The 23,893-nt window shown below is 31.5% G+C and overlaps 1 protein-coding gene across 1 annotated transcript; it reads left to right on the top strand.

Annotated features, from left to right (window-relative positions):
* The first annotated feature begins 1,317 nt into the window (after nt 1-1,317).
* LOC140443536 (dnaJ homolog subfamily C member 25 homolog) lies at nt 1,318-13,186 on the top strand. Its single transcript, XM_072534849.1, has 2 exons — nt 1,318-1,808; nt 9,627-13,186. Exons 1-2 carry the CDS (start codon nt 1,471-1,473, stop codon nt 10,291-10,293), a joined length of 1,005 nt encoding a protein of 334 aa, XP_072390950.1. The 5' UTR covers nt 1,318-1,470; the 3' UTR covers nt 10,294-13,186.
* Nucleotides 13,187-23,893: the final 10,707 nt, after the last annotated feature.

Here is a 23,893-nt window from a genome sequence, read left to right as displayed (position 1 = left end):
CCAACAGATAATACGGATTTAGAAAATCTAAATCAGCCATAGACGCGGTAAAAAGTTTAACTGATACTGTAAAAAATACAAAGAAAAGATCGGCCATACTGGTTATGTTTGATGTGAAGAATGCATTCAACTCTGCCAACTGGGCACATATAACAAAACTGGAATCAGCACGAGTGTCAGGCTATCTCATCAATAATATTAAAAGTTATCTTACTAATAGATACGTTACAGTTAAGTTAATTCGTTTATTGAAACTATTCTCAAGAAATTAAAGCTAAATGCTACAAAAATCTTAAATTGGTTGCCTAAATTAGCCTAACTTCTTTATAAAATATAATATATTTTTATACCTATATGTATAATAGAAACTTACTTTATACATGCGATAAATTTCTAAGCGAATTTGATTTTTGACGCTACCATTTAAGTCAGTCGTTAATTTCCTTTTGTGACTTTTCTTATTTAAAGTGAGGATTGTATTTAGGCCCAACTTTATATTTACGCACACTTTTTTCTGAGACTTTCAGACATTTGGATGGTAACTGAAATGTTTTTGTTATTAAGAACATTTGTAACATTTACATAATTCGATAAATACATTTTAATGATCAACTTACCTCAACAGGGTTTTCATTCGGCAAATAATTTAAAAAAAATGGTAAGCATTTTGAATAAACCTTTGTGCAGTTTCATTACTTTGTAATTTAATAGCATCCTTACTCATCTAAAAATATTAACTTTTAAAGAACATTTTATCATAGTTATTAAAGAAAATCTTACCAACGCATTAGCTGATGGAACAAATGGAAAACTTTGAATATCCATAATAATAAAATTCAAAATAGAACTAACTAATTAACTAAATATAACTAACAAAAAAATTAAACGAAATAATAAAACTATATTAAATAAAATAAACAACGCGAATAATGCAAATATTTACTACAATATGTTAAATTGTAACAAATTATATTTTAAATATACAGGGAAAATTTTATGGGTTTAGTATACACTTCCACTATTTAGAATAATTCTTCTTTTTTCGAAGGAAGAAGTCTCCAATAGTAGTATATTTGAACTATTAATACTGAGAAGTGGGGATTGTTGTATTGTAGGTTTCCGACCACAGAATACTAATCACACTTGTGATTAGTATTCTGTGTTTCCGACTATGAATCTGTCAAAATAATATGCCCGAGCTAAGCGAATGGACCTTGAATTATTGATTGTTTTGTTGGTTTAAAGCTTTTATAACATAGTTCAAAAGAGAAACAGAAGAAGATTTTGGTAGGTTACGTTGTTATATGAAATGTCAAAATATCCTGTTCTGCGCTGACAGGCCAGGCCAGCTGTGCGATTTGTACAATATAGTACCTATTAATAATAAGCACAGCATGTTAGTCTAGTTCAATAATTTGAAAGTGAGTGTTGATTCCTGCTTTAATTTTTGAGATATAATATAGATATACAATGCTACAGTATTTGATAGCTGTAACATCCATTCTGTTCATATTATCTGTTTCGGCTAGTGGTCAACTTTTAGAAGGAATATATTGTGGAAAAGAAAACTGTTATGATGTGTTGGAAGTTACAAGGGAGACAACCAAAAATGAAATATCTAGAAGTTATCGAAAACTGGCCAGACAGTATCACCCTGATCTGCACAGAACACCAGAAGCTAAGGAAAAAGCCGAGGAACGATTTAAAATAATTGCAAATGCATATGAAATTCTTAAAGATGAGGAAGCTAGATCAGATTATGATTATATGTTGGATAATCCAGATGAGTACTACGCTCATTATTATAGGTAATTTTTCAGTTTTTATTAATTTACTATTTTACAGCTGCTTCTTTTTCATTTACCTTGTCTTCATTAACATTCTTTAACTCATTTTGGATCTTATATTACTGAATTTTCCTGAATTAATCATTAAAGAATGTTGGTGCATAGTGACAAGTTGTATTCCATGAGATCTTGAATAATAGAAGTGTCTCTCTAAAGAGAAAAATTATTGAAATTCTAATGGAAATATAAAAAACTTTTTAATATGTATTGTCAGGGTAGGATGAGTATATTAAAATCAATAAAAGAAGGTCTCCTGCAATAATCCTTACTTCCTGTCTTTGTAGTCCAAACACAGGCATGGAATGATCTGGGTGTCCCTAGACCAACAGTCTAACTGAGTGAAAAAGTCCATAGTAGTCAGTACATAGAGTCTCCCAGTTTACAATTTTTATTGAATTCTTAAGGATGTTGGTTGCAGTGTTTCTATCATGTTGGATTTTTTAAAGAAAAATTTATGTTTTCAGTTTTTTGTTCATTCCCATTTAATTTGATTGGAACTAACAATTGCTCTGTTAACAACATATTCCTACCTATATAAGTAGGGACTAAGTTTATTGGCTTTAATTAAATACAACACTCATTTTCATCTGCAAATATCACTGTTCTGCATTCAGGTAGTGTGTTATTTTTAAGAAGTATTTATATCAAGTAAAGTACATTTGGGAGGCATAAGAAGCCATAATTTGCACTTCTCATAACACTCTAGAGCATGTGACATCTATTGTCTGTTTTTACAAAAATCAGAATCTTCATTCACTAAAAAGTTGAATACTTGAAAGCTATGAATGTAGACACATAAAGAAGCACACTTCAACATCATTTTTTGGTATATGCTGTGGGAATATTTTACTTTTTTTCCTCTGTTCCTGCAATGCCAAGAAGCTCTCATGTGATCCCCCTTAACCACTACACCTTTACTGGTCCACAAACTACTACTGCTTCTGAAATATGAAAAAGTGACGCTGGGAATGCTAAACCTTAAATTTTTGCATTTTATAAAATTAGAGATCAAATCCTACCCATGCACAGTATTTTTTTGTAGAAAATAAAATATTATTTTAACTTAATAAATAATACTTTTTAATAATTGAATCTTTTTAAAACTATAAACAATATTGTGATTAAAATAAGTGAAATGTGTAGTATAAATTAATATAGTAAAGTTTATGCAGTTGCTATCTACAAAGAGTATTTTGAAATATTTCTGATTATGTCTCCCATTTGAAAGGTGCTTTTATATCTGTCAATATTTGTTTTTGAAAGTGTGGCCTACATAACTTATTGATGAGTGTATCTACTTTTGGTGCCTAATGATATGTGTTTATCATATTGTTACCATATCAAATATATCCCAGTAAGTATATACTAGTACAATATCAATAAGTGTTGCCAAACCCATTGATTCAAAGGCCTTGACAAATAACAAAGTTGTAATCTGTCTACTATAGCTCGTCTACTTAGTTGTTCAAAATCTAATGGAACATTAAGAAAATCATCAAATCAGTTTTTTGAATATTTTGTTACTTCTTTTTAACACTTCAGCACTTTCTAAATATTGTTGAGAGTGAATAGATTAGTCTGTCAACAAGTGCTTATAGTAGTACAATACTTTTCAATCACTTATCACAATCATAGTAGTCTTTTTTAACTAGTTTTTTTTTCTTTGAACTATGCAATATCAGGCTGACTTTAACAGTTGTTTGGCAAAAAGAAAAACTTGAACAACTTGGATTATTTATATTGCTTCTTTGCAGATAATATAGGTGAGAAATATGTCTGTGGTAAAGCATAAGTTCCATAAATCTGTATAAAAGTATTATTAGCACAAATAGTTTAATATATGAAGCTACTGTTAAAGTATCTATTGGTGTAGGAAATAGACTACATACCAATTCTGCTTTTCCATGCAGGTTCAAATCCTCTTCAATTTTGATAATGGATTCATCTGACATAAAACACATCTAAATTACTTATATGTAATATTTTACTTCCTATATATACCTATATTGGTTGTGCTACTTATTTCAATATATACTTACACTTTTATAAGAGTTAATATTGGCAATCTGTTTATTTTCAACTGTTTTAAACTCAAGTGATAAGAGAAAACTAAAATGATTATTTTCAATAACTAAACAACCAACGATAACTATTTCTTTTATTAGAGCACATTTTATTAACCTTAATATTTTTAAGATATAGTGCTGACATTCCTTCTTCAATATAGACCACTATAGAAGTGGTTTACCACTCTAAAAAGAGCATAAACTGACTAATTTTTTTGCAGTTCTACTGCACCAAACCTTTTTTAATTTTTCAATTTTATGTATTTTTTCAAGTTCAAATGTAGTTTTTTTTTTAATTTTTTCAAGTGAGCTGGAAATTGTTATAAGTTTTTTGTTATAAGCTATTAATAGCTTATAACAAAAAAAAAACAGTTTGCTAAATCGCTTTGAGTGAATTTTTTTAGATGTATCTCATCGAAGTAAATACTTTTCTATCGTGGTCATTTTTCGAAAAATGCTTCCTTTTTCAGTTATTTGTTGAAAAAATGCCTTAATTAACGAATTTTGGGATTTTTTTCGTAAAGAACTACTATAAATGAATAACAATAATTATATAAAAAGCTTTATAATCCTTAAACCCTCAAGTACAAGTAAAAAAATTTTGACAAGGATAAATGGATGTCTATGGCTGTATATATATATATATATATATATATATATATATATATATATATATATATATATATATATATATTATACACTTGAGTGGTGCAAAATAATCGACACAAAATTATTTTGCGAAAGTATGACTCTTGTTTCAATCTAAAAAGTGTAAATATAAAAATATTTAGTGTATAATCGTGAACCTCATTAATAAATTTTAAAAAAGTTTTGTTTTTTGGTGAATCAGATGACGGACCAGATCATTTTTATAAATAAATAATGCAACATGTAGAGAGGGGTTCAGAACTTGACTTATAAAAATCTACATGCACTGACTTAACGCATTCGGTTAACATCGTACGCATCAGTTTCCATAGCAACCCACTACTACATCAGTATTACGCAACTGCATTACAAATGGATACCACATCTGTCAAAGTAGCTGAAGCAGTAGCATTATAGAAGATCTGAGCCACAGGTCCGTAGCAAATCAACTAAATTAAGGAAAATCTGCTGTGCCCCGAGTGTATTGTCGGCACCAAGATACTGGTGATTATGTCCGTTGACAAGGAGAAGGCCGTAAACGAATAACAGAGAGATGATCGATTTCTTGTATCGAAATCTCTAAGAAATCGATATTTGACTGGTGCTAATCTCAAAGTAGAGCTTAAAGAGGTCCGAGGTGTGGTTACCAGCATTTGGACAGTCAGAAGGAGACTGAAAGCAGCCAACCTGACACCAAAAAGGGCAGCTACAGGTCCCAAGCTAACTGCTGCCCAGAAGCAAAGACGATTAGAATTTGCTCGCGAATATCTGGATTGGGACGACTATCAATGAAGTCACATATTATTCTCCGACGGAAGTAGAATCTGCTAAATGGCAACGACAAGAGACATCGAGTCTATAGAAGGCCAGGAGAGCGATTTGCTTAATGTTATATATGAGAAATTGTGCCATATGGAGGCGGTTCTTGTATGTTTTGGGCAGGCATTTCCATGGATGGAAAAAACCGAGTTAGTTTTCGTGCCTGGTGGAGGACGTGGAGGAGGTTTAACGGCGGATCGTTACATCTGAGACATTTTGGAGGAACATGTGGTTCCATACGCGAGATTTATTGGTGATGCCTTTATGATACTGCGCGATAATGCATGATGCTATACCGTATGAGTCACCACCACCTATCTGACTGAGATTGGTATACCTACAATAAATTGGCCTACGTTGAGCTCGGACATAAATCCAATAGAGCATGTTTGGGATGACCTTAAATGAAGGATCCGGGACAGAAATCATGCACCAAGGTGCATAATGGAGTTGAGAGCTGCGCTTAATGCTGAGTAGGAAGCAATGTCTCAAGAATTTATTAGAAAATTCATCGGAGATATGCGAAATTGATTAGAAAGTGTAATTAGGAGTAGGCGTGGTATTATCAAATACTGAAAAATAAAGAAATTCATTTTGTAATTGATGATTTCGCTGTTCATAACATCTTTCTTGCGTTAGTTCCAATGATGAATATTTAGAAAACTTTTTTCGTATTGCGTATTAAGTTCAATAATAAAGTTATTGTTTGCACATTACATCTTTTTATTTTCATACTTCTTATATTGAAATAGAAGGTGTTATCTCAAATATCGCTTTTAAGTCGATTGTTTTGCACTCAAGTGTATATATATATATATATATATATATATATATATATATATATATATGTATATATATATATATATATATATATATATATATATATATATACTTTAAAATATTACGATTTAAGCCAATTTGCTTTAATAAAATTTTAATATCAAGAAAGATACAGGGTGTTAAAGTGGAAATTTTCTTTTTTGCTATAACTTTATGTTTTTGAACATTTATGTATAAAAATTTAAAACTGGGAGTATGAAAAATTATAATTTGATACATACTATGATGTAGCTGATAGAGGGCGCCACATATGCTACATATGTGGCATAAATTTGCTGATACATTATTCTTACAAAAAAAGGTATACCTGCTAATAACTTTAAAACTCGACAGTTTTCGAGATAATCGCATTTTATAAATTAGCTGCATAATAATTCTTCGTTGTGATATTTGTGCGGTAAAGCACTGAATACCTGTGGATAAGCATAATTATTAGTTTATTCTTATAAAAACAACTCATAGATGGTAACGTAACATCACAAAATGTTATGCACAAAAGAAGATTTTTGAAGATTAAAATTTTGCTAAAGAAGAGAAGCGAAGCCTCTTACCAAAGGAGAAAAAGTATTTACTTCGTTGAGATATGTCTAAAAAATTTTACTCGAAGCGAATAGGGAAATTGTTTTTTTCGGTATAAGTTATTTGTTTAATAATTTCCGAACCACTTGGAGAAATTTAAAAAAAAATTAATGTGAACTTGAAAAAATATGTAGAATCGAATAAAAAAGGTTTGGTGCAGTAGAAATCCAAAAAAAGTTAGTCGGTATATTCTGTTTCTAAGCGTCTTTTTAGGGTTAAACCGCTCGCCTAATATACTCATTTTCATCAATCTTCAATTTTAATATTTTTTGACATTTTTCAAATTATTTAAACTAATACTTATATAATCGGTAAAGGTATTAGCAAAAAATATTACATAATTACAGAAAGTGTACCAAACATTTGCAAAAAATAATGCTTTCACTTTGTTTTGCTTCATTTATTCTTTGCAAATATAGCAATTTTATGCTTGAAGAAGCAAATAATTTAGTTTACCAAAATCACAAGAAAGGATATTGTTTAGAATTTCAAATGAAAGGTTACCATTAACCTATGTCAAGTATTATGAAATTCGCTTGTAATTGAATCAAATTGATTCATAATTGGTCAGTTTACTGATCAAATTCGTTAACACTACTTTTTGAAATAGTGCAAAGTTCAAATCTCAAAGCATTTGTTGTCATAGTTTTTTATATTAATAATAAAATTTTTCAATATTCAAAATTAAAAGCAATGTTTGCCATTGTTCACGTAAGAAAATATGCTAACAAGTATGTCTTTAGATAAATATTGATTGTAAAAGCATCAAGTAGTACTAATGATTTAACAGAAACTAAATATGCCAATTACATTTATATTAAAACATAATGCCCTATGGTTTGAAATTACCATGGTTCATTTGTAGTAATGAGTCAGAAACACTTAAATTTCTGATGTATTTCTTATGTCTCCTACACTTACGAATTTCTTGGGAGGCATTATAAATTTGTGTGTTATATCAGCAATGTAAAAAGCTTTTTGGCAATAAATGTATCAACAAATGTTTTGATATTACACAATGTTTTGATTTTTCACAAACGTAGACGTTAAACAATCTTGTGGAATTGTACCAGTCTTGTATATACTGTTAAAGAATCTTGATAATAGTTTTAAATTGTCTTCTTCCAAAAGTTGTATAATTTCACTATGTACGTAGTCAGGTCCAGAGGCTTTTCCGGTTTTCATATTTTTTAAGGCGTATTTTATTTCTGATGTTCAGATGGGCAAGTGGTTATTTTCGATGTTTGTTTGTCTATCAAAATTTATTGTTCTATCATCTGAGAATAGGTTTTGTATGTATGTTCTCCATTCAACGCTTATTTCTTCTATTGTGGTCAGGACTCTATCATCCGTGCTTGTTATTGTGCCACACTGCCTAGCGTTTCTGATCCCACACATTTCTTTAATTTTTGTATGGAGAAGTCTATCATCATGTTTATTCTGTAGGTCTTCTATCTCTTCGCAAGTTTCTACAAGCCACTGTGCCTTTGCTTCCACTATCTTTTTTCTTATTAGTCTTTGTATTTCTTTATATTTATTCCAGTCTTTGTTCTTGTGTTGTCGTCTCACATTCATTATTTCTAATATTTCATTAGTTATCCATGGTTTCTTGCCTCATTGATTCGTGTATTTAAGGTGGTCTTCAGCTTTTAGAAATACAGTCTTAAGTTCTTTTCATATTTGGTTTAAATCGTCGGATTCTTCTGGTACATCATTTTCCTTTTGTCTGTTTTTAAGTTCTCGACATTCGTGGTTAAGTTCTTGTGATATCTTCTGTCTCGTTTCTATATCCTTGAGTAAGCTCATGTCTGATTTCTGTTCTCTCTTCTTTCTTTTTGCTTTTCAACGTGTTTTTGAATTTGGCGACGAGCAAGGTGTGGTCGGAAGGGACATCTGCACCGGGGTAAGTTTTTGCGCTTTGTATGCTATTTCGGTATCTCTGGTTGATCATGATATAATCTATTTGGTTTCTGACGCAATTTTTATCATCGTCTTGTGGCGATTTCCATGTATAAAGTCTGCGCTCAGGTAATTTGAATCATGTATTCATAATAGTAATATTCTGTTCTTGGCAAAATTGAAACAGCCTATCGCCTCTTTCATGAAAATTAAAAATAATAATGTCGTGTGTACTTTTAATATCTTGTATGATTTTGTCCACTACTAAATTAAAAAGTAATGGGCTCAAGCTATCACAATGATTTAGAATTCCCGAGTTGATTTCTACTTCCAATGTTAGTTTATTCTCAACTTTTGTTCTGTGTATTAATGTCTTTAACTATCTTTATCATCCTGTTGGGCTGATTTCTCTCCTTTAGTAATCGTAACACATCATCTTATGTACCACAATCTAATGGTACAGTAATTGGTAGGATCTTTCTTGTTTCTTCTCTCGTGTATTGGTATTGTTATACTCGTCCTCCACGCATTGGGGACACACTGGCTATCTGCTATCTATGGCTTCCTGAAAAAACTTCTCTATGTTCTCAATAACTAAAAATCATATACTGGAAAGATTTATGAGCATAAGCATGTGTTATATTATGATAACGCATGCAAATAAATAAAGACTAATATCATCTATTAAGTTATTTCAAGGAATATCTTATATCCATGTAATATTTTCTTAATATGAGAAGATGAAATAATTAAAATCACACGTTTCAGTTTAGTTTTGGTATATTTTATTGACTGTTGGTCTGCTATATGCAAGACCTTATTTTAAAGAAGAAACTGTATAATAGGTTGAGACTTAAATAAAATAGTATTAAATTATAGGAATAATTTTTGAGTTATGTTAGTAAGTTTCCATTTTCTTTCGTTTCAGATATTATCGAAGAAGAGTGGCTCCAAAAGTAGATGTAAGAATAGTATTAATAGTGACAATTTCCATAATATCAATAATCCAGTATTACAGTGGTTGGCAGAAATATGACCTTGCTATTAAGTATTTTATGACTGTGCCAAAGTATAGAAACAAAGCGCTAGAAATCGCCAAAGAAGACGGGCTTCTACAAAATGATAAAAAGCAGAAGAAAAATAAAAAAGAGTTAAAAGAAGAAACTGAAACCATCATAAAAAAAGTAATAGAAGATAAGATGGATATTAAAGGGGCTTATGCCAAGCCATCTATTACTGATGTGCTCTGGATACAATTAATTATATTTCCGTATACATTAGTAAAATATATTTGTTGGTATGTGTCTTGGTATTGGAGGCACAGTGTGTTGAAGCAACCTTATAGTGAAGAAGAAAAACTGTATATTATTAGAAAATATATGAAAATGAGTGAACATCAGTTTAATAGCCAAGAAGATGAGAAAAAAGAAGATTTCTTAAAACAAGAGTTATGGATTAGGGCCAATTTTGATGAATGGCATAAACAGGAAGAAGAAAATGCTAAGAAACAGTTAGCCGAAAACAATAAATATAAGCAATATAGAAGATATCTTAAGAATCATGGAGTGGGAAGAATGACATTTGACGATTCTTGATCTTTAGTTAATACAGACTCTAACAAATTTTTTTTATTTATTTATATATTTTTATTACAATGTTGCTGTGTTTAACATTTTTTGATATTCCCGAGGTACAAACATGTATATAACATCAGATAGAAATATCTTGATGTACACAATAGGAGTTTAACATTAAATGTTCCTAACTCTACTAAATATATTCCATCAAAAAAATTATAAACCCTTATTACAAATTAAAAATCTAATATACTGCAGCAACATTCAAATTCTTAAAACCACATATTTTCTACTGATAAATGTACTTAAGATAATTTCAGAAAAGAAGCTAATTCCTAAGTTGTAATAAAAAATACAGGTGCTTCGTCAAAAAAAAAAACAATCCATCTAATATTTTTCTTGAACATATTACAATTTTTTCACAAAGTCGCTTATCAGATATGATCTGTTTTATATAGTCAATGACAAATTTATGTGCGCAGTGATCATGAAATTAGAATATTGGCTTCAATTACTGTACAAAAACTGTTATTAATTTAGGTTGAATGTTTGTGCATGAGTTAATGTATTTATGGAATTAGCGGTAACTTAATGGTAATTCTTGTTTAAGTTTACTATAATTTATACTAATTATTTTTCTGTGCAACCAAAAATAGTTCTTGATGCACAAAAATGGTTCTTTTCTTAGTTCAAGCTAGATACGTTAATCTCTGGCACTTGGTCATAAGACCTTTGTACCAAACCCTGTTTTATTTTTAATTTAACTCAAATACGTCCTGCTGCATCAACGAAGGCCAACAGTTTCCTAAGTAGTAGTTTAAAGATCTCTTCTGGTTCAAGCCTCAGTTAACCAGTAAACTCCTGCCTCACTTCACTTAACGCATTGCAATGGCATAGGATGTGTGTGGTAGTCTCATCAAATTTTCCCGCAGTTTTTTTATCACTATTGTTGATTATTTTCCTAGTTTAGATTTGTCCTTGAGTGGCTTTCCATTTCTTTTGATGATTTCTTACCAACCACTTCTGAACCTCGTTTCTTGCAGCATCTGTGATGGTGCCACACAATGGTTCTGGGCCTACAAAGGTTTCTCTCCAGCCTTACTTTGCTAACAACTCTGCTCAGCTCACAACACGGCACCCGCTGTGACCACAGCTGGTGCTGTGATGCAGCTTTCTGTTTTTCGTGCATATGTTCTGGCATGAACGACAGAGGATGCGTTTATTTCTACTGGATTTTCATCATGGAATGATTTTAAAATGCATCAAAATACAAGTTGTCATGAATTTAGGACATAAATTTGAAAGAGTTATAACGTGAATAAGTCCGTAGATCTCCAAATCCAAAATAAAAATTAGGCTGAATTGAAAGCCAGAGAGAATTAACTACAAAAAAATTTAGATTATACGAAGAAACTAATTGATATAATTATAGTTCTAGTAAAAGGTGGAAAACCTCTTCGTGGTTATGATGAAATGAAAAAAAAAAATGATCAAAAAGGATTCTTTCTCGAAATTGTACAACTTCTTAACAAATATGACCTTACATTTAAGGCATACTTGGAATCAGGCCCAAAAAACTGCACTTATCTTAGCAACTACATTCAAAATAATATTTTACATTCTTTGATATTTAAAAGGAACTAAAATTAAACTCTTTCTGTGATGACGAGACTTCTGATGCCACTCACCACTAGCAGATTGCTATTGTTTTTGATATATCCTTAAAGGTAGTACTTTTCTAATTGAAAAGCCAAAGGCATTAATGCTTTTTTGTGTGCCGTGCTTGTTTTCAAGCGTTGGCTATCGTCGTATTAACAAACTGGCGAAATGTTTCTCAGTCGGAAGCTAGATGAAACAATTCCTCGATCGTTAGACCTGTCCATTGCCCAATGTTAAGCAGCCAGGACAGTTGCTTTCGTGCGATCCAGCGTTTTCCTTCGATTTTGCCCTGAATAATCAACCGGATTAAGCGATATTTAGGTCCTCTCATTATATGGCCGAAGTATCAGACCTTTCTTATTTTGATGACGTTGATCAATTCTCGCTCTTTGAGCATGGTCCCTAGCACACGTTCGTTAGATATGTATGCTGTTCACGGGATTCTGAGCATGCTACGGTAACACCACAACTCGAATGCTTCTAATTTATTAAGATTTTTTATTTTTGTTATCCAGGTTTCACATCCATAGAACAAAACCGACTAGACGTAGCACTTCAATACTCTTAGACGTGTGGTCAATGACAGACTTCTACTAAACAATACAAAACGCCAGTAAATAAAGCTTTTTAGTGCAATTTCTATTCTGGTCGAAATTTCCTCGTCATTTTCAACCCTGCAGTCAATCCAACTACCCAGATATGTAAAGTGTTTTTTTTCATACCTATATGAAAATATCATTGTCGGAAATTAAAATAATTTATGATTGATGATTTTCAGCAATTTGAGACCCACGCTAAAAAAAACCTGGCCACGCCTATGAGGATTAGTGCTGGTGCCATCATATCCGAGTTCATCTGAAAGATATATATATGTATATATATATATATATATATATATATATATATATATATATATATATATATATATATATATATATATATATATATATCCATATAAATAGTAATAGTGCAATTTAATAATTAATTTTATTTACTACATACAATCACTACAATGTTTACCTTTTAATAACCTCATAACCTCAATCTTAAATGTCAAATAAGGAAATATAAACTAAAAAATATACTTACGAATTTTTAAAGTTTAAAATAAAGTCACAGCATTCCTTTGATTGGACGCTATCATCACTTTATTAACGTTTACAGCTACTTATTATATTTTCCCGGTAGTCGCTGTACATTCTAAATTAATTTATGGTTGTAGATAAAATACAGTATAATATATAAATACATATGTATTTATTTTATTTCAATAATACTGCTTATTACACTATGTTAAATACCTTTTCTATGTCTACATATACATCGTATCATCATCATATATCAAACAGTTGTTTGTGTTATGCATTGTTATAGGATTGTTCTAATACCGAATATATTAACGTTTTTTACCTGAGACTCGAAATACAAAACCAACCTAAAAACGTAATGTAGTAAGCAACTCACAATACAATCTCTATTCTGTAATTTCCATAAAAATGTTATGCATATTGCTGTGTATAGTATTGCACATTCCTTGGAGACCTATGTGATAGTTCAGATAAGATTCATGTTGAGCAGTGATCAATCAAGTAAGATACGTTTTATGATATAGCCATACTGCCATACCTCTTTTTAAAGAGCAGGTGTATGATTGGAGGGAGATCCATATATATAGTAATCAATTACAGGAGTTTAGTGTGTAGATGTCAGAACCTTGTCGAATCATGATGATTCGTATGTTGTAACGATCGGTCTATTTCAATAACATATCGTATGAATTCTTTCGAGATAAAGAGAGAGAGGCTTTTTTCGATGAGGTCTGTTTTCAATTATGAATCAACTATCAGTCTCACATAAATTCTGCTGAATTCTATTTTGTCAGTCCTCCAAAATTTCCAACGCCATTTAAAAATGCATTTTATTTCCCCAGAAAAATATCTCAAACGTCCATAAGAAAGACTATAAAAAAATTAACACCTGTAGTAACGATTACTGATGATTTCATAGAGTACCAGAAAAGAGCAGAAGCTGAAAAAAGTGAAATGGAAGCAAGGAAAAAACAAAAACTTGAAGAAAAAGAAAAAAAAGCACCCAACATCACAAGAAAAATGCAGAATCTGATGGCAAGGAAACAGAAAAAATTAAAGTTTTAAACAAAAATGTTGGTTCTGGTAGAGAAATAGGTGAAAGAACTAGAAAGCTAAAAGCTAACAATTCTATGGATTTAGAGATAAGAAGTAGCTTACGAGAAGAAATATTTTCCAGGAGTAGTAGAAGAAACAACAGAAGATAAATTCAAAATCAAAGTTATGGAAAAAATAGGATATCATTGGAGATGGCCAGAGACATATTATTTGGTATGATCCAGAGGAAATTGTTTGTTTAATTGCACCGCCTCAGTACATTAATAAAAGGGATCTTTTTTCTGAGATAAATAAATAATTTGTAGGTTTTTCATAGCTCTTATGCAGTAAATGGAAAAAAAGACTGTTGCTAAGCAACTTTTGAAAGTATTTTTTGTTGTTTTTTTAGGTTCAAAATGTATTAAGTATGTACATCTTTTTATTTCATTTAGGTTTTCTGTGCCTCTTCTATATAAAAATTATGTTTTTATGCTTTTGTATTTTTTATACCTACTTTGAAAATATTAAAATAAATGTTTACATTTTTTTATATGCAGACCGGAATTAGATCACCATTAGGCCAGTATTACCACTAATTTTTCAACATAGACCGGAATCATGACCGGAATAGCTTAGTTTTTTGCGAATAAAAGACATTGTTTATTTTTTATTAATTATTTTGATAAAGAAATACTCAAGCTACCAAATATACTTTAAATCCGTTTTCTCTATTATTCCGTTCCCTTGATATTTACGTCTTAAGTCAAATATTCCTTAACTGGTCCGTTATTCTAGGTCTGTTTATTATTGTACCTTCATTTCAATAACTAACTTGTAAAGATTCTACGATTGCACAAGTTAAAATGTGTTCCTACTATTCATACAGAAATATGAGAAAGTATAGTTTTTCTTTAAATATAAACAATACAATGTAGAATAATTCGTCCCTAAATTAATTCTGACATTTGGTTAATGTCTTTTGAGAAAGCGTACTTATTGATGCTTTTTATTATTTATTGTTTAATTGTAATTAAAAATTTGTTGCCGTGTAAAATACATGAATTCGTAAATCGAGTAATCTAGATTAAAACATTTAATTAAATATTGAGTAGAAAACGACATATTAATATATACTAGGGGATTTTGAAATACTAGTCACATTGTTGACAGTGGAATGTATTCAAATCTTATTGTTATCAAATATTTCCAAAGATTTTATCATATCGAATTGTAGTAGTCTCGAGTGTTTGATTTTGTATCTACGAAAGTGTATTAAGTTAATGATTTTCGACGCAATCAAATTGAAATTTAATTTTAGAATATCAATAATAAAAATCTAGTAGTCTAAGATCCCACTTTAGGATGACTACGTTCATAACGTAGTTAATCAAACTCACATTTTTGCATACATTAAAAATTAGGAGAATATATTCATAATAGGTTGGCAGTCAAAAAGCGGCAGCAGATAGGGTTGCCAGCTGTTAAAATTAATAAGATTTAATTTGATGTAAAAAACATATACGTCATAAGCAGAGTATTTTATGTAAAAAATAAACGAACGATATATAATTTTTGTTCAAAAATTAATTATTTGAATTAAAAATATTTGCAGTCACTTTTTGACTGGCAACCTATTATAAATGTATTCTCCTAATTTTAAATGTATGTATAGTTCATTCACAATTATTAGAACTGACTTATGCAGAAAGTCCATAAAGAGATTTGCTTCTTCAGGTAAATAGTAAAAAGGGCCGGCTTAACGAATTTTATATTTTATTTGGCATTTACATTACATATTTAATTTAAATAAATATCTAGATAATTAAGGGAAAAATACATAAACTGATAACTTATTCAATATACAAAATCAACAAATGCAAAAGTATTTTTTTATTTACTTTTTACTTTAAATGTATTATTTAATTATTAGAAGGCCATGAATCTAAACTTGGACATAATTTTTAATACCTACAAACATTTTAAAATAACATTTTCTTGTATATCTAAATTTAAAATCACTTCAGTATTAATTAATAATTATGATTTTCCCTATCTACCACTTAATATTTTATAAGATTATTGATTAATAATTTTATGTGATGCACAACCTTTAGTGAAGAATAATTTTTTTTTCGTGAAATTATTAATAAAGAAATTTATCATGTTTTGCCAACTTTTTCAGACATGAAACGGAAAAGTTAAACATAACATGTCAACATGAATAAATATGAACCTTTTAAAACGAGTAAATCGGTACTCACCTGAAGGACCGCAAACGTTCGGATACAATTAGCGTCCCTTTGTAAAGACAATGACGTCGACTTTACTAAAGTAACATGACATTTACTTAACACAGAGACTACACATTACTCCCCTGAGTTAGTGATAAGTTATAGTCTAAAAAAATCATTATGAAATTGACTGGCCAGTTGGTTGTGAAAACCAGTGCCAATAAAACACAAAACACACACACACACACACACACACACACACACACACACACACAAAACGAGTATAAATATTACATCACATAGATATTATGTTAAATCTGTGTCACTATCACTGCCGTCTTTTAAATTGATGATAATATTTTGTATATTATATGTAGGAAAATATGAATTCTCAGCTTTCATAACATATGAGACTGCATTTTTCCAACTATTCGCATCAATTTTGAGTACTTCCTTTTCAATTAAATGCAGGACAGATGCATTTAAATGTGGCGAAGTATTATTTCTTCGAACTCTTGACTTAAGTTGATGCCACATATGTTCGATTGGGTTAAATACACAGTAATATGGTGGAAGTCTTAAAATCGTATGACCCATGTTTTCGGCATAATTATCACAAAGGTATTCTTTTGAACTTTTTAAAATGTCCAATAAATCCTTCTTAGTATTATCTATGTGAAAATAAATATCTTTGTCATACAAGTAATTCTGTATTGTTATTTTCGTATCGCTTGAACTGGGAATTTTATTTAATTGCCTGCTATGATATGTTGCATTGTTCATAACTACAACACATTAGGGGGTATGTTGGGTATTAACTTATTTTTGAACCAGTCTTCAAATATATCTGAAGTTGTGTTGTCATGGTAATCGAGACATGAATCACTGATGTTTTTAGCTGATAGAGATAAGGCATTTGGAACCCATCCATCGACTGATCCAGCATGGAATATTGTTATTCTTTTTCCTCTATTAGAAGGCGCTTTTGTTGAACAAGATTGACTATTATCTACCCAACCTTTAGATGGCGTATCGTGTGTATCAAACCACGTTTCATCTAAATAAATAATAGGTCGATTCTCTCGACGACACTGTTTAATTTTGTTTAAATATTCCATTCGCCATATCCGTAAACGATTGGATTCCATAAGTACCTGTCTTTTATCTACTTTTTTGTATTTAAACCCTATACGTTGCAAACACTTCCAAACAGTTGTTCTACCGCACTTAATTTCAGTGTTGTCGACGTGAAGCCTGTCAACTAATATATCTAGTGTGGGTACAATTTGTTCTTCATACAAGTCATACACTTTGCGACGAATAAGATCTTCATCTGCACGATCGAGCTTCCGAGAAATACTGTTATCCCGTCATATTAATCTTGGTATAATAGGATTAGTTACAATTTTTCTGACTGGATAATGGTTTTTTAGTCAAAGTTGCCGTTTCATGTAAGGCTTCGTTACTGTCCATATTTTTTTCGACAAGAGTTTGAAAAACATTAGCAATAATTTGTTTTGCATCAGTAGATAAATGTATTCGTTGGCGCTGTTCAGGTTCTAATACTTGAATGAGATCACCTCCTTGTCGATTTGCTTCCGGTTCATTAACTGGCAGAATTGCCCTATTATCCTCTGGACTCCAGGGACGCCACATTGTTTCATACAATAAAGGTAAATTTGACTACGTGTATTCACCGGTAAGTGTACACACTCTAAAAAAATAAACACTTTTATTACAATACTCAACTAATTTTTTGCACAAACTGAACACTCAAACGACTTTACAACCAATTCCGTCGAAGCAGACTTTTAAGTGATAGTTTGTCATCGTACAACTCTCTTCAAATTAAAAAACAATTAACGATAAGTAACAGGTAGAAAGTTATATAAATTCCAAGTAATTTAATTAATAGGTCAATTAAGTTAAACGTTTACTCATTATAACTGTATATACGGGTTTGTCAGTTCTAATGTGTTTGGGATATTACCCGTTTTCCCAAAACTTATTAATTTCCACCACCGGTCCAGTCAATTTAACTAAATTGAGATCTTCATAATTTTGGGCGCTTTTATTTCGTTGAGACTTAAAATAATGATTAATAAAAGAATACAATAATTATGGGAAATTTGTATGTTTATAAAAAGAGTTTTTTGACATTACGCTTGAATGATAATATTTGATCTGATTATATGTACTAACCTACAGTTGACTTGGCTATATGCCGGTCCTGTCAGCTTGGATAGCTGTGATACTTATACAACAAGAGAGTACTTACAAGGGATTATTCAGTTTTACAGATGTTATTAAAATAACTTTTATAATGAGACACTAAATTTCTGGATACAGTATAAAAATGTGAGTGATTAACTACGTTATGAACGTAGTGATCCTGCAGTGAGATCTTGTCCTATAGAAAAGTTTAATTTATCTTAACTGAACGTCAAATAAACATGTCAACCTTATATAATGTTGGGAGTAGAAATGTTTCTTCGATGAGCTGTTAAATGGAGAAGAAGACGAACAAACAATATTGAGAACAAGAAAAAATAATTTAGACCTTAAAGAAAGAGCCCGGTAGCAAATGTGATAAATTCAGAAATGTTGATAGCAGGTGGAGAGCTACTATGAAAGCAAATAACTAAATTAATTGGGTGTATTTGGTAAAAAGAGAAGGTGCAAGTACAGTGCTCTAACGCACCTATTTACTCAATTCATAAAAAGGAGATCTATAGATCTTTGCGAGAACTATAGAGGAATCGCTCTGTCGGACACTCTGCCGGATCATACGCAGGTTCGAATAGATTTATATATTCTTTACACTTTGTTTTAGTGGAAAAATGCTGTAAAATAAAAAAAACGTTAATTTGTCGAATTGAAATACAATAATATTGTTACGTTTTTCTGTGGGTACAGAGATCAAGCGAAGCACAACATTCTTTAACTAAACTTATTTAACTACAAAAACTCAGTTAATTAGAAATATCAAAAATTCCAATTACATTAATAATTATCGCTTACAATTCGCATTGACATCGTTTAAAAATTAATTCGTGTTTTTATAGGTAAGTAATTATAAATATTTTATGAAGAATAAAATGCTTGCAGATTAGACAAATACACTCCGCCAAAAAAGTATCGCATCACCTATGAAACTGAAAATTTTGTATTAAAAATAATTTAAAACATGGATTTTAAAAGAAAAATGCAGAATGTACTAAAAACATAAAACAAAGGTTTTATTTAATTTATTTCATAAATTAGAAGTAAACGCGCAAACAGCATTGAATAAAAAAAATAGAAATCAAAAGTAATGATAATTTAGTAAGACGTATTGCCTCCTCTAGCTCTTATAACATCTAGACAACGTTGTGGCATACTTCCAATTAATCTTCTTAGATAATCTTGATCGATATTATCCCATTCTACGGTTAACAACCGTTGCAGGTCCTGCAAACATGTTCCATTGGATTTAAGTCCGGGTTGTGCGCTGGCCAATTAAAAACGATTCTTGCGACGTGTGGGCGTGCATTGTCATGCATTAAAACAAAGTCATTACTAATAAATGGGGCGTAAGGAACAACATACATCTCTAAAATTTCTCTAATGTACCTATCAGCAGTTAAGGATCCTCCATCTAGCTGTGAAAATTCGGTTTGGCCCCTAAGAGATATTCCACCCCAGAGCATAATAGATCCTCCTCCAAAGTTTGTCGCCGGTCACCTGTCTGGTATTCTTCGATCCGAAGTGTATAAACAAAACCTTGACTCATCCGTAAAGAATATGTCCCCTGTCGTCGATATTCCAGTTTAGGTGTTCTCTTGCAAATGTTAGACGTACTATACGGTGTTCTCTTGTAAGTCTCAGGGCAGTGGCAGCTACTCTTGCCCTAATTCCAGACTGTCTTAAGATGTACCTAACATTTTCTGAAGACACACGTACATTTCGAGTCTCTGCTAAGTCATGTTGAAGTTGACTTGCAGTCACAAGTCTTCGACGCAAAGCCTTGAAGGACTAAAAATCTGTTGTCCACTTACGTAGTTGCTCTTGGCCGACCTGTTACAGCTCGTCTTCCATAAAGACCAGTCTCTCGGTACCTTACTACCACTCGTGATACTGTTGACTGATTTACACCCACTAAATTTGCCACATATCTCTGACTCCTTTCGTCTTCAATGAGGGAAATTATTCTAACCACTTAATCTCTCCTTAAATTTAAATTTATATTGTCAAGACCTTTCATGCTCAATATTTAATACGAAATTTTAAATTAAACGCAAATTTTATACTTTTTACAAAAGTAAAATAAAGACTGATAATATAAAAACCAGACAAAAAGCAATTAACATTATTTTTTCTTAAATAGTAAGCTGTATTTACAAATTTATTTTTAATATATATTCTAGCCTTAATATCCTTAAGGGTCAGAAAGAAATCATTTAAATTAACCAAATGCCGTCAGAAATATTTGTAATTTTTTAAGTGATGCGATACTTTTTTGGCGGAGTATATTTATCAATCAATGCAAGTATTTCTAAATGGAATGTTGCGATAAGAGTGATTTTAATACTCCGATACTAGAAATTTTTTTAAAGTAAAAAACGATATGCCGATAATACTATATATTAATTCTGGCATTATGTAAGGTATATACAGTGTAAAATTTTGTGTTGCAAACTTCAAAATGTCTCCGTTATGTACCATTTAAGAAAAAACCCCAATATTTAAAATTTAGTTTTGCTTTTATTTTGGATAAACACAACTATGATCGTAACCATGAATCCGTAATGACGTCATTTATTTATTTTTTAACTGGAAATTTATATTTTTTCTGTTAAAATTAAATAGGCAACGAAATTATAAGAACAATAGAGCAGTATATATATTACATTACTATTGCTCTAAAGTTAGCAGTTTGACGTTTTTTGACAGCAGAAACACAAATATTGGTTATTTAAATAAAAAAAAAAACATAAAAATGAATCCTGTGGCTAGTAGACTATGTCTAAGGCCATCCATTTTTGTCGACAAAAAAACAAAATTTGTTTAATTTACTAATGTTAGTATTTTGAGAGCGATTTTCGAAGTGGAAATTGAAACGTCAATAAACGTACTTTAACCTTTAATTGTGGCTTATTCCCATCTAAATAGTAAGTAGTAGAAACACGACGAGTCAAAATGTAATGTTAACTAATTAACAGAACAATTTCAAGAACTTTTGTCGGGACTGTGACACAAAATGCTCCTGCTTCGCCATCGTTGCTAAGTGGTAATCTTTCGAAATGTCCAATGTCCAAAATTGGATCAATGTGTAGAGTTAGAAGATCTTGTTTGTTTGCAGGACACAATAACCACAGAGGAAAGGAATGCCAAACGTTAAAACGTTTAAAACAAATAGACAAGGTTAATGCCAGTGAATAATAAAAGTAAAATGTAATATGCATGTCTCGCAAAACAGGAAAACAAAAAAGGTACAGTAGTCGCCAAATATGAAGAACCAAGTGCGCTCATTTATGATACTTCGAGCACACCCACCTAGTATGAAATACGATAGTGAAGAGTGCATAACTTTTGTTTGGAACCAGAGACTTTTATAGACGTAAGTCGGTGTACCTATTCTTAAAAAAAGTAAAAAAAAAATAATTAAATAAACAAATCTTACAAATTTAATTTGATAGGAGCTTTAGTTACTCTACCTGAACGAGTAGCAGTAATTTTTGGAGTAGTAGAAAGTCTGACCTCAGTTTTATCAAAGATGCTTTCAGTATTTTCATTAAAATCATTGAATTCATTCTTATTGAACTAATTTTATAAATCTAATTTATTCTTTATTTATTATAAAATGTTCTAACACTTAGTTTATTAGAGTCTTTATTTAATTTATATATAATCTTACAATAATTTATTTTACACTGACAATATTCTAATTTATATAATTTATTTCCGCGTTACAATTCAAACTCGACTCGATACAATTATTCTTTTCAGACTAACTGTTTTTAATAATAGGTTCTCTATATATATATATATATATATATATATATATATATATATATATATATATATATATATATATATATATATATATATATATATATATATATTTATTTACTGTTATTCTGGAGTTCCCTAGAATTCGGCCGGTGACCCGTGAACGCCATGGAACCCAGACAGGTTTTATCGGAGGAAACCCTACTAAAAAATACTTGTTAGAAAAATATGTTTACGGATTAGGTATGAGTCATATTTATCGTAACATTGCCCTCCTCGTAGAGGATGGTTCCTCCTGGAACCTTGTCGTGACTGGAACTGGAACGGTATGCTGGTATCGGCAACTGGACCCGCTTTTACAACTTCCAGTTGTATAAAAATGACAAGGGACGGTTTTCTCTCCGCACCAGTAACTATGCGGATTGCAACAGACTAACACCTGAACTTCGGTGTCTTTAAAGATCTTCTCCACCATACTTCGGATAATCCTCCAATCTAATTGGCGGCACTCCAACTTTAACATGGCTAACTTTTGCACGTCGGACCCTAGTACGTGCTCTCTCAATTAAAGTAATGCTTCCCATACATCTCGGTAGGTAGGTTGGTCACGAGCAGTCTCTTTTGTTAGGTAGGAAAGGTAACGTGATGCATCTTGGAGTTTCAAGGCTTTCCCGGAGCTGGCACTTGGCATTGAAGTTCTGCAACTCGATCTAACTTCCTTCGAAAGACGGATGCCAACCATGGTGCGTCTTTGATACTGGTCGAGATGGTAAGAGCCAGTGAATAGTCATCGGGAAGCGCGAGTAGATCTTGCTTTTCGTCAGTGATAACACCATGTCTTGCTTAACCGGTACCTCCATAGGCCCCCAAACGTGAGATCAGACACATCTTGGACTTGGTTTACTTCCACTTCTTCATCTACATCGTGGTCACCTTCGAAAGATGGCAGCCGGTTATGGTGTACTATCATCGGCTTTCCCCTCAGAATCTTGCTTATTCGGTAGATGACATCGTTGATCTTCTCCATAATGAGGTATGGACCTTCCCAAAACTGCTACAACTTGGGAGAACAACCTTTTCGCTTCTTGGGATTATAGAGCCAGACTTTGTCGTTCTTCTTAAAGCACCCCTTTTCGGCCTGCGTATCGTACCATTTCTTCATTTGGTCGCTAGCGATCTGAAAATGGGATCGGACCAACTCGTGTACATCGTCCATTCTTCTTCGTAATTCGATCACATAATCTTCACCTGCTATATCTTCTCCAGGTCGACACCCAAACTCTAGATCACAAGGTAGTCGCATTTCGCGTCCGAATAGGACTCTGGCTGGTGTCTGACCTGTTGATTCGTTAACAGTAGTTCTGTAGGCCATTGTGAAGAACGGAGGATATTGGTCCCAGTCTCGCTGATGATTGGACACCATCTTTGTCAAATACTTGCGAACTGACCTATTCATCCGTTCTACCATATCATCCGATTGCGGATGATATGCTGTAGTTTTTGTTTTCTTCACGCCTAGTCTATCACATATTCTTTGGAATAGATCGCTTTCGAAGTTCCTTCCTTGACCACTATGGATCTCCAAAAGCACTCCAAATCGGCTGATATATTCTA

The sequence above is a fragment of the Diabrotica undecimpunctata genome, chromosome 6, assembly GCF_040954645.1.
Source record: "Diabrotica undecimpunctata isolate CICGRU chromosome 6, icDiaUnde3, whole genome shotgun sequence".
NCBI classification, from domain to species: domain Eukaryota; kingdom Metazoa; phylum Arthropoda; class Insecta; order Coleoptera; family Chrysomelidae; genus Diabrotica; species Diabrotica undecimpunctata.
The sequence above is the reverse complement of the archived record's forward strand: the minus strand, read 5'-3'. Positions and strand labels throughout refer to the sequence as shown.

Bases quoted from the DNA above. Each gene is read 5' to 3' on its own strand.
- LOC140443536 (XM_072534849.1), top strand. From the start codon at position 1,471: ATGCTACAGTATTTGATAGCTGTAACATCCATTCTGTTCATATTATCT. The intron at 1,809-9,626 runs GTAATTTTTCAG...CTTTCGTTTCAG, and splicing joins TACTACGCTCATTATTATAG to ATATTATCGAAGAAGAGTGG.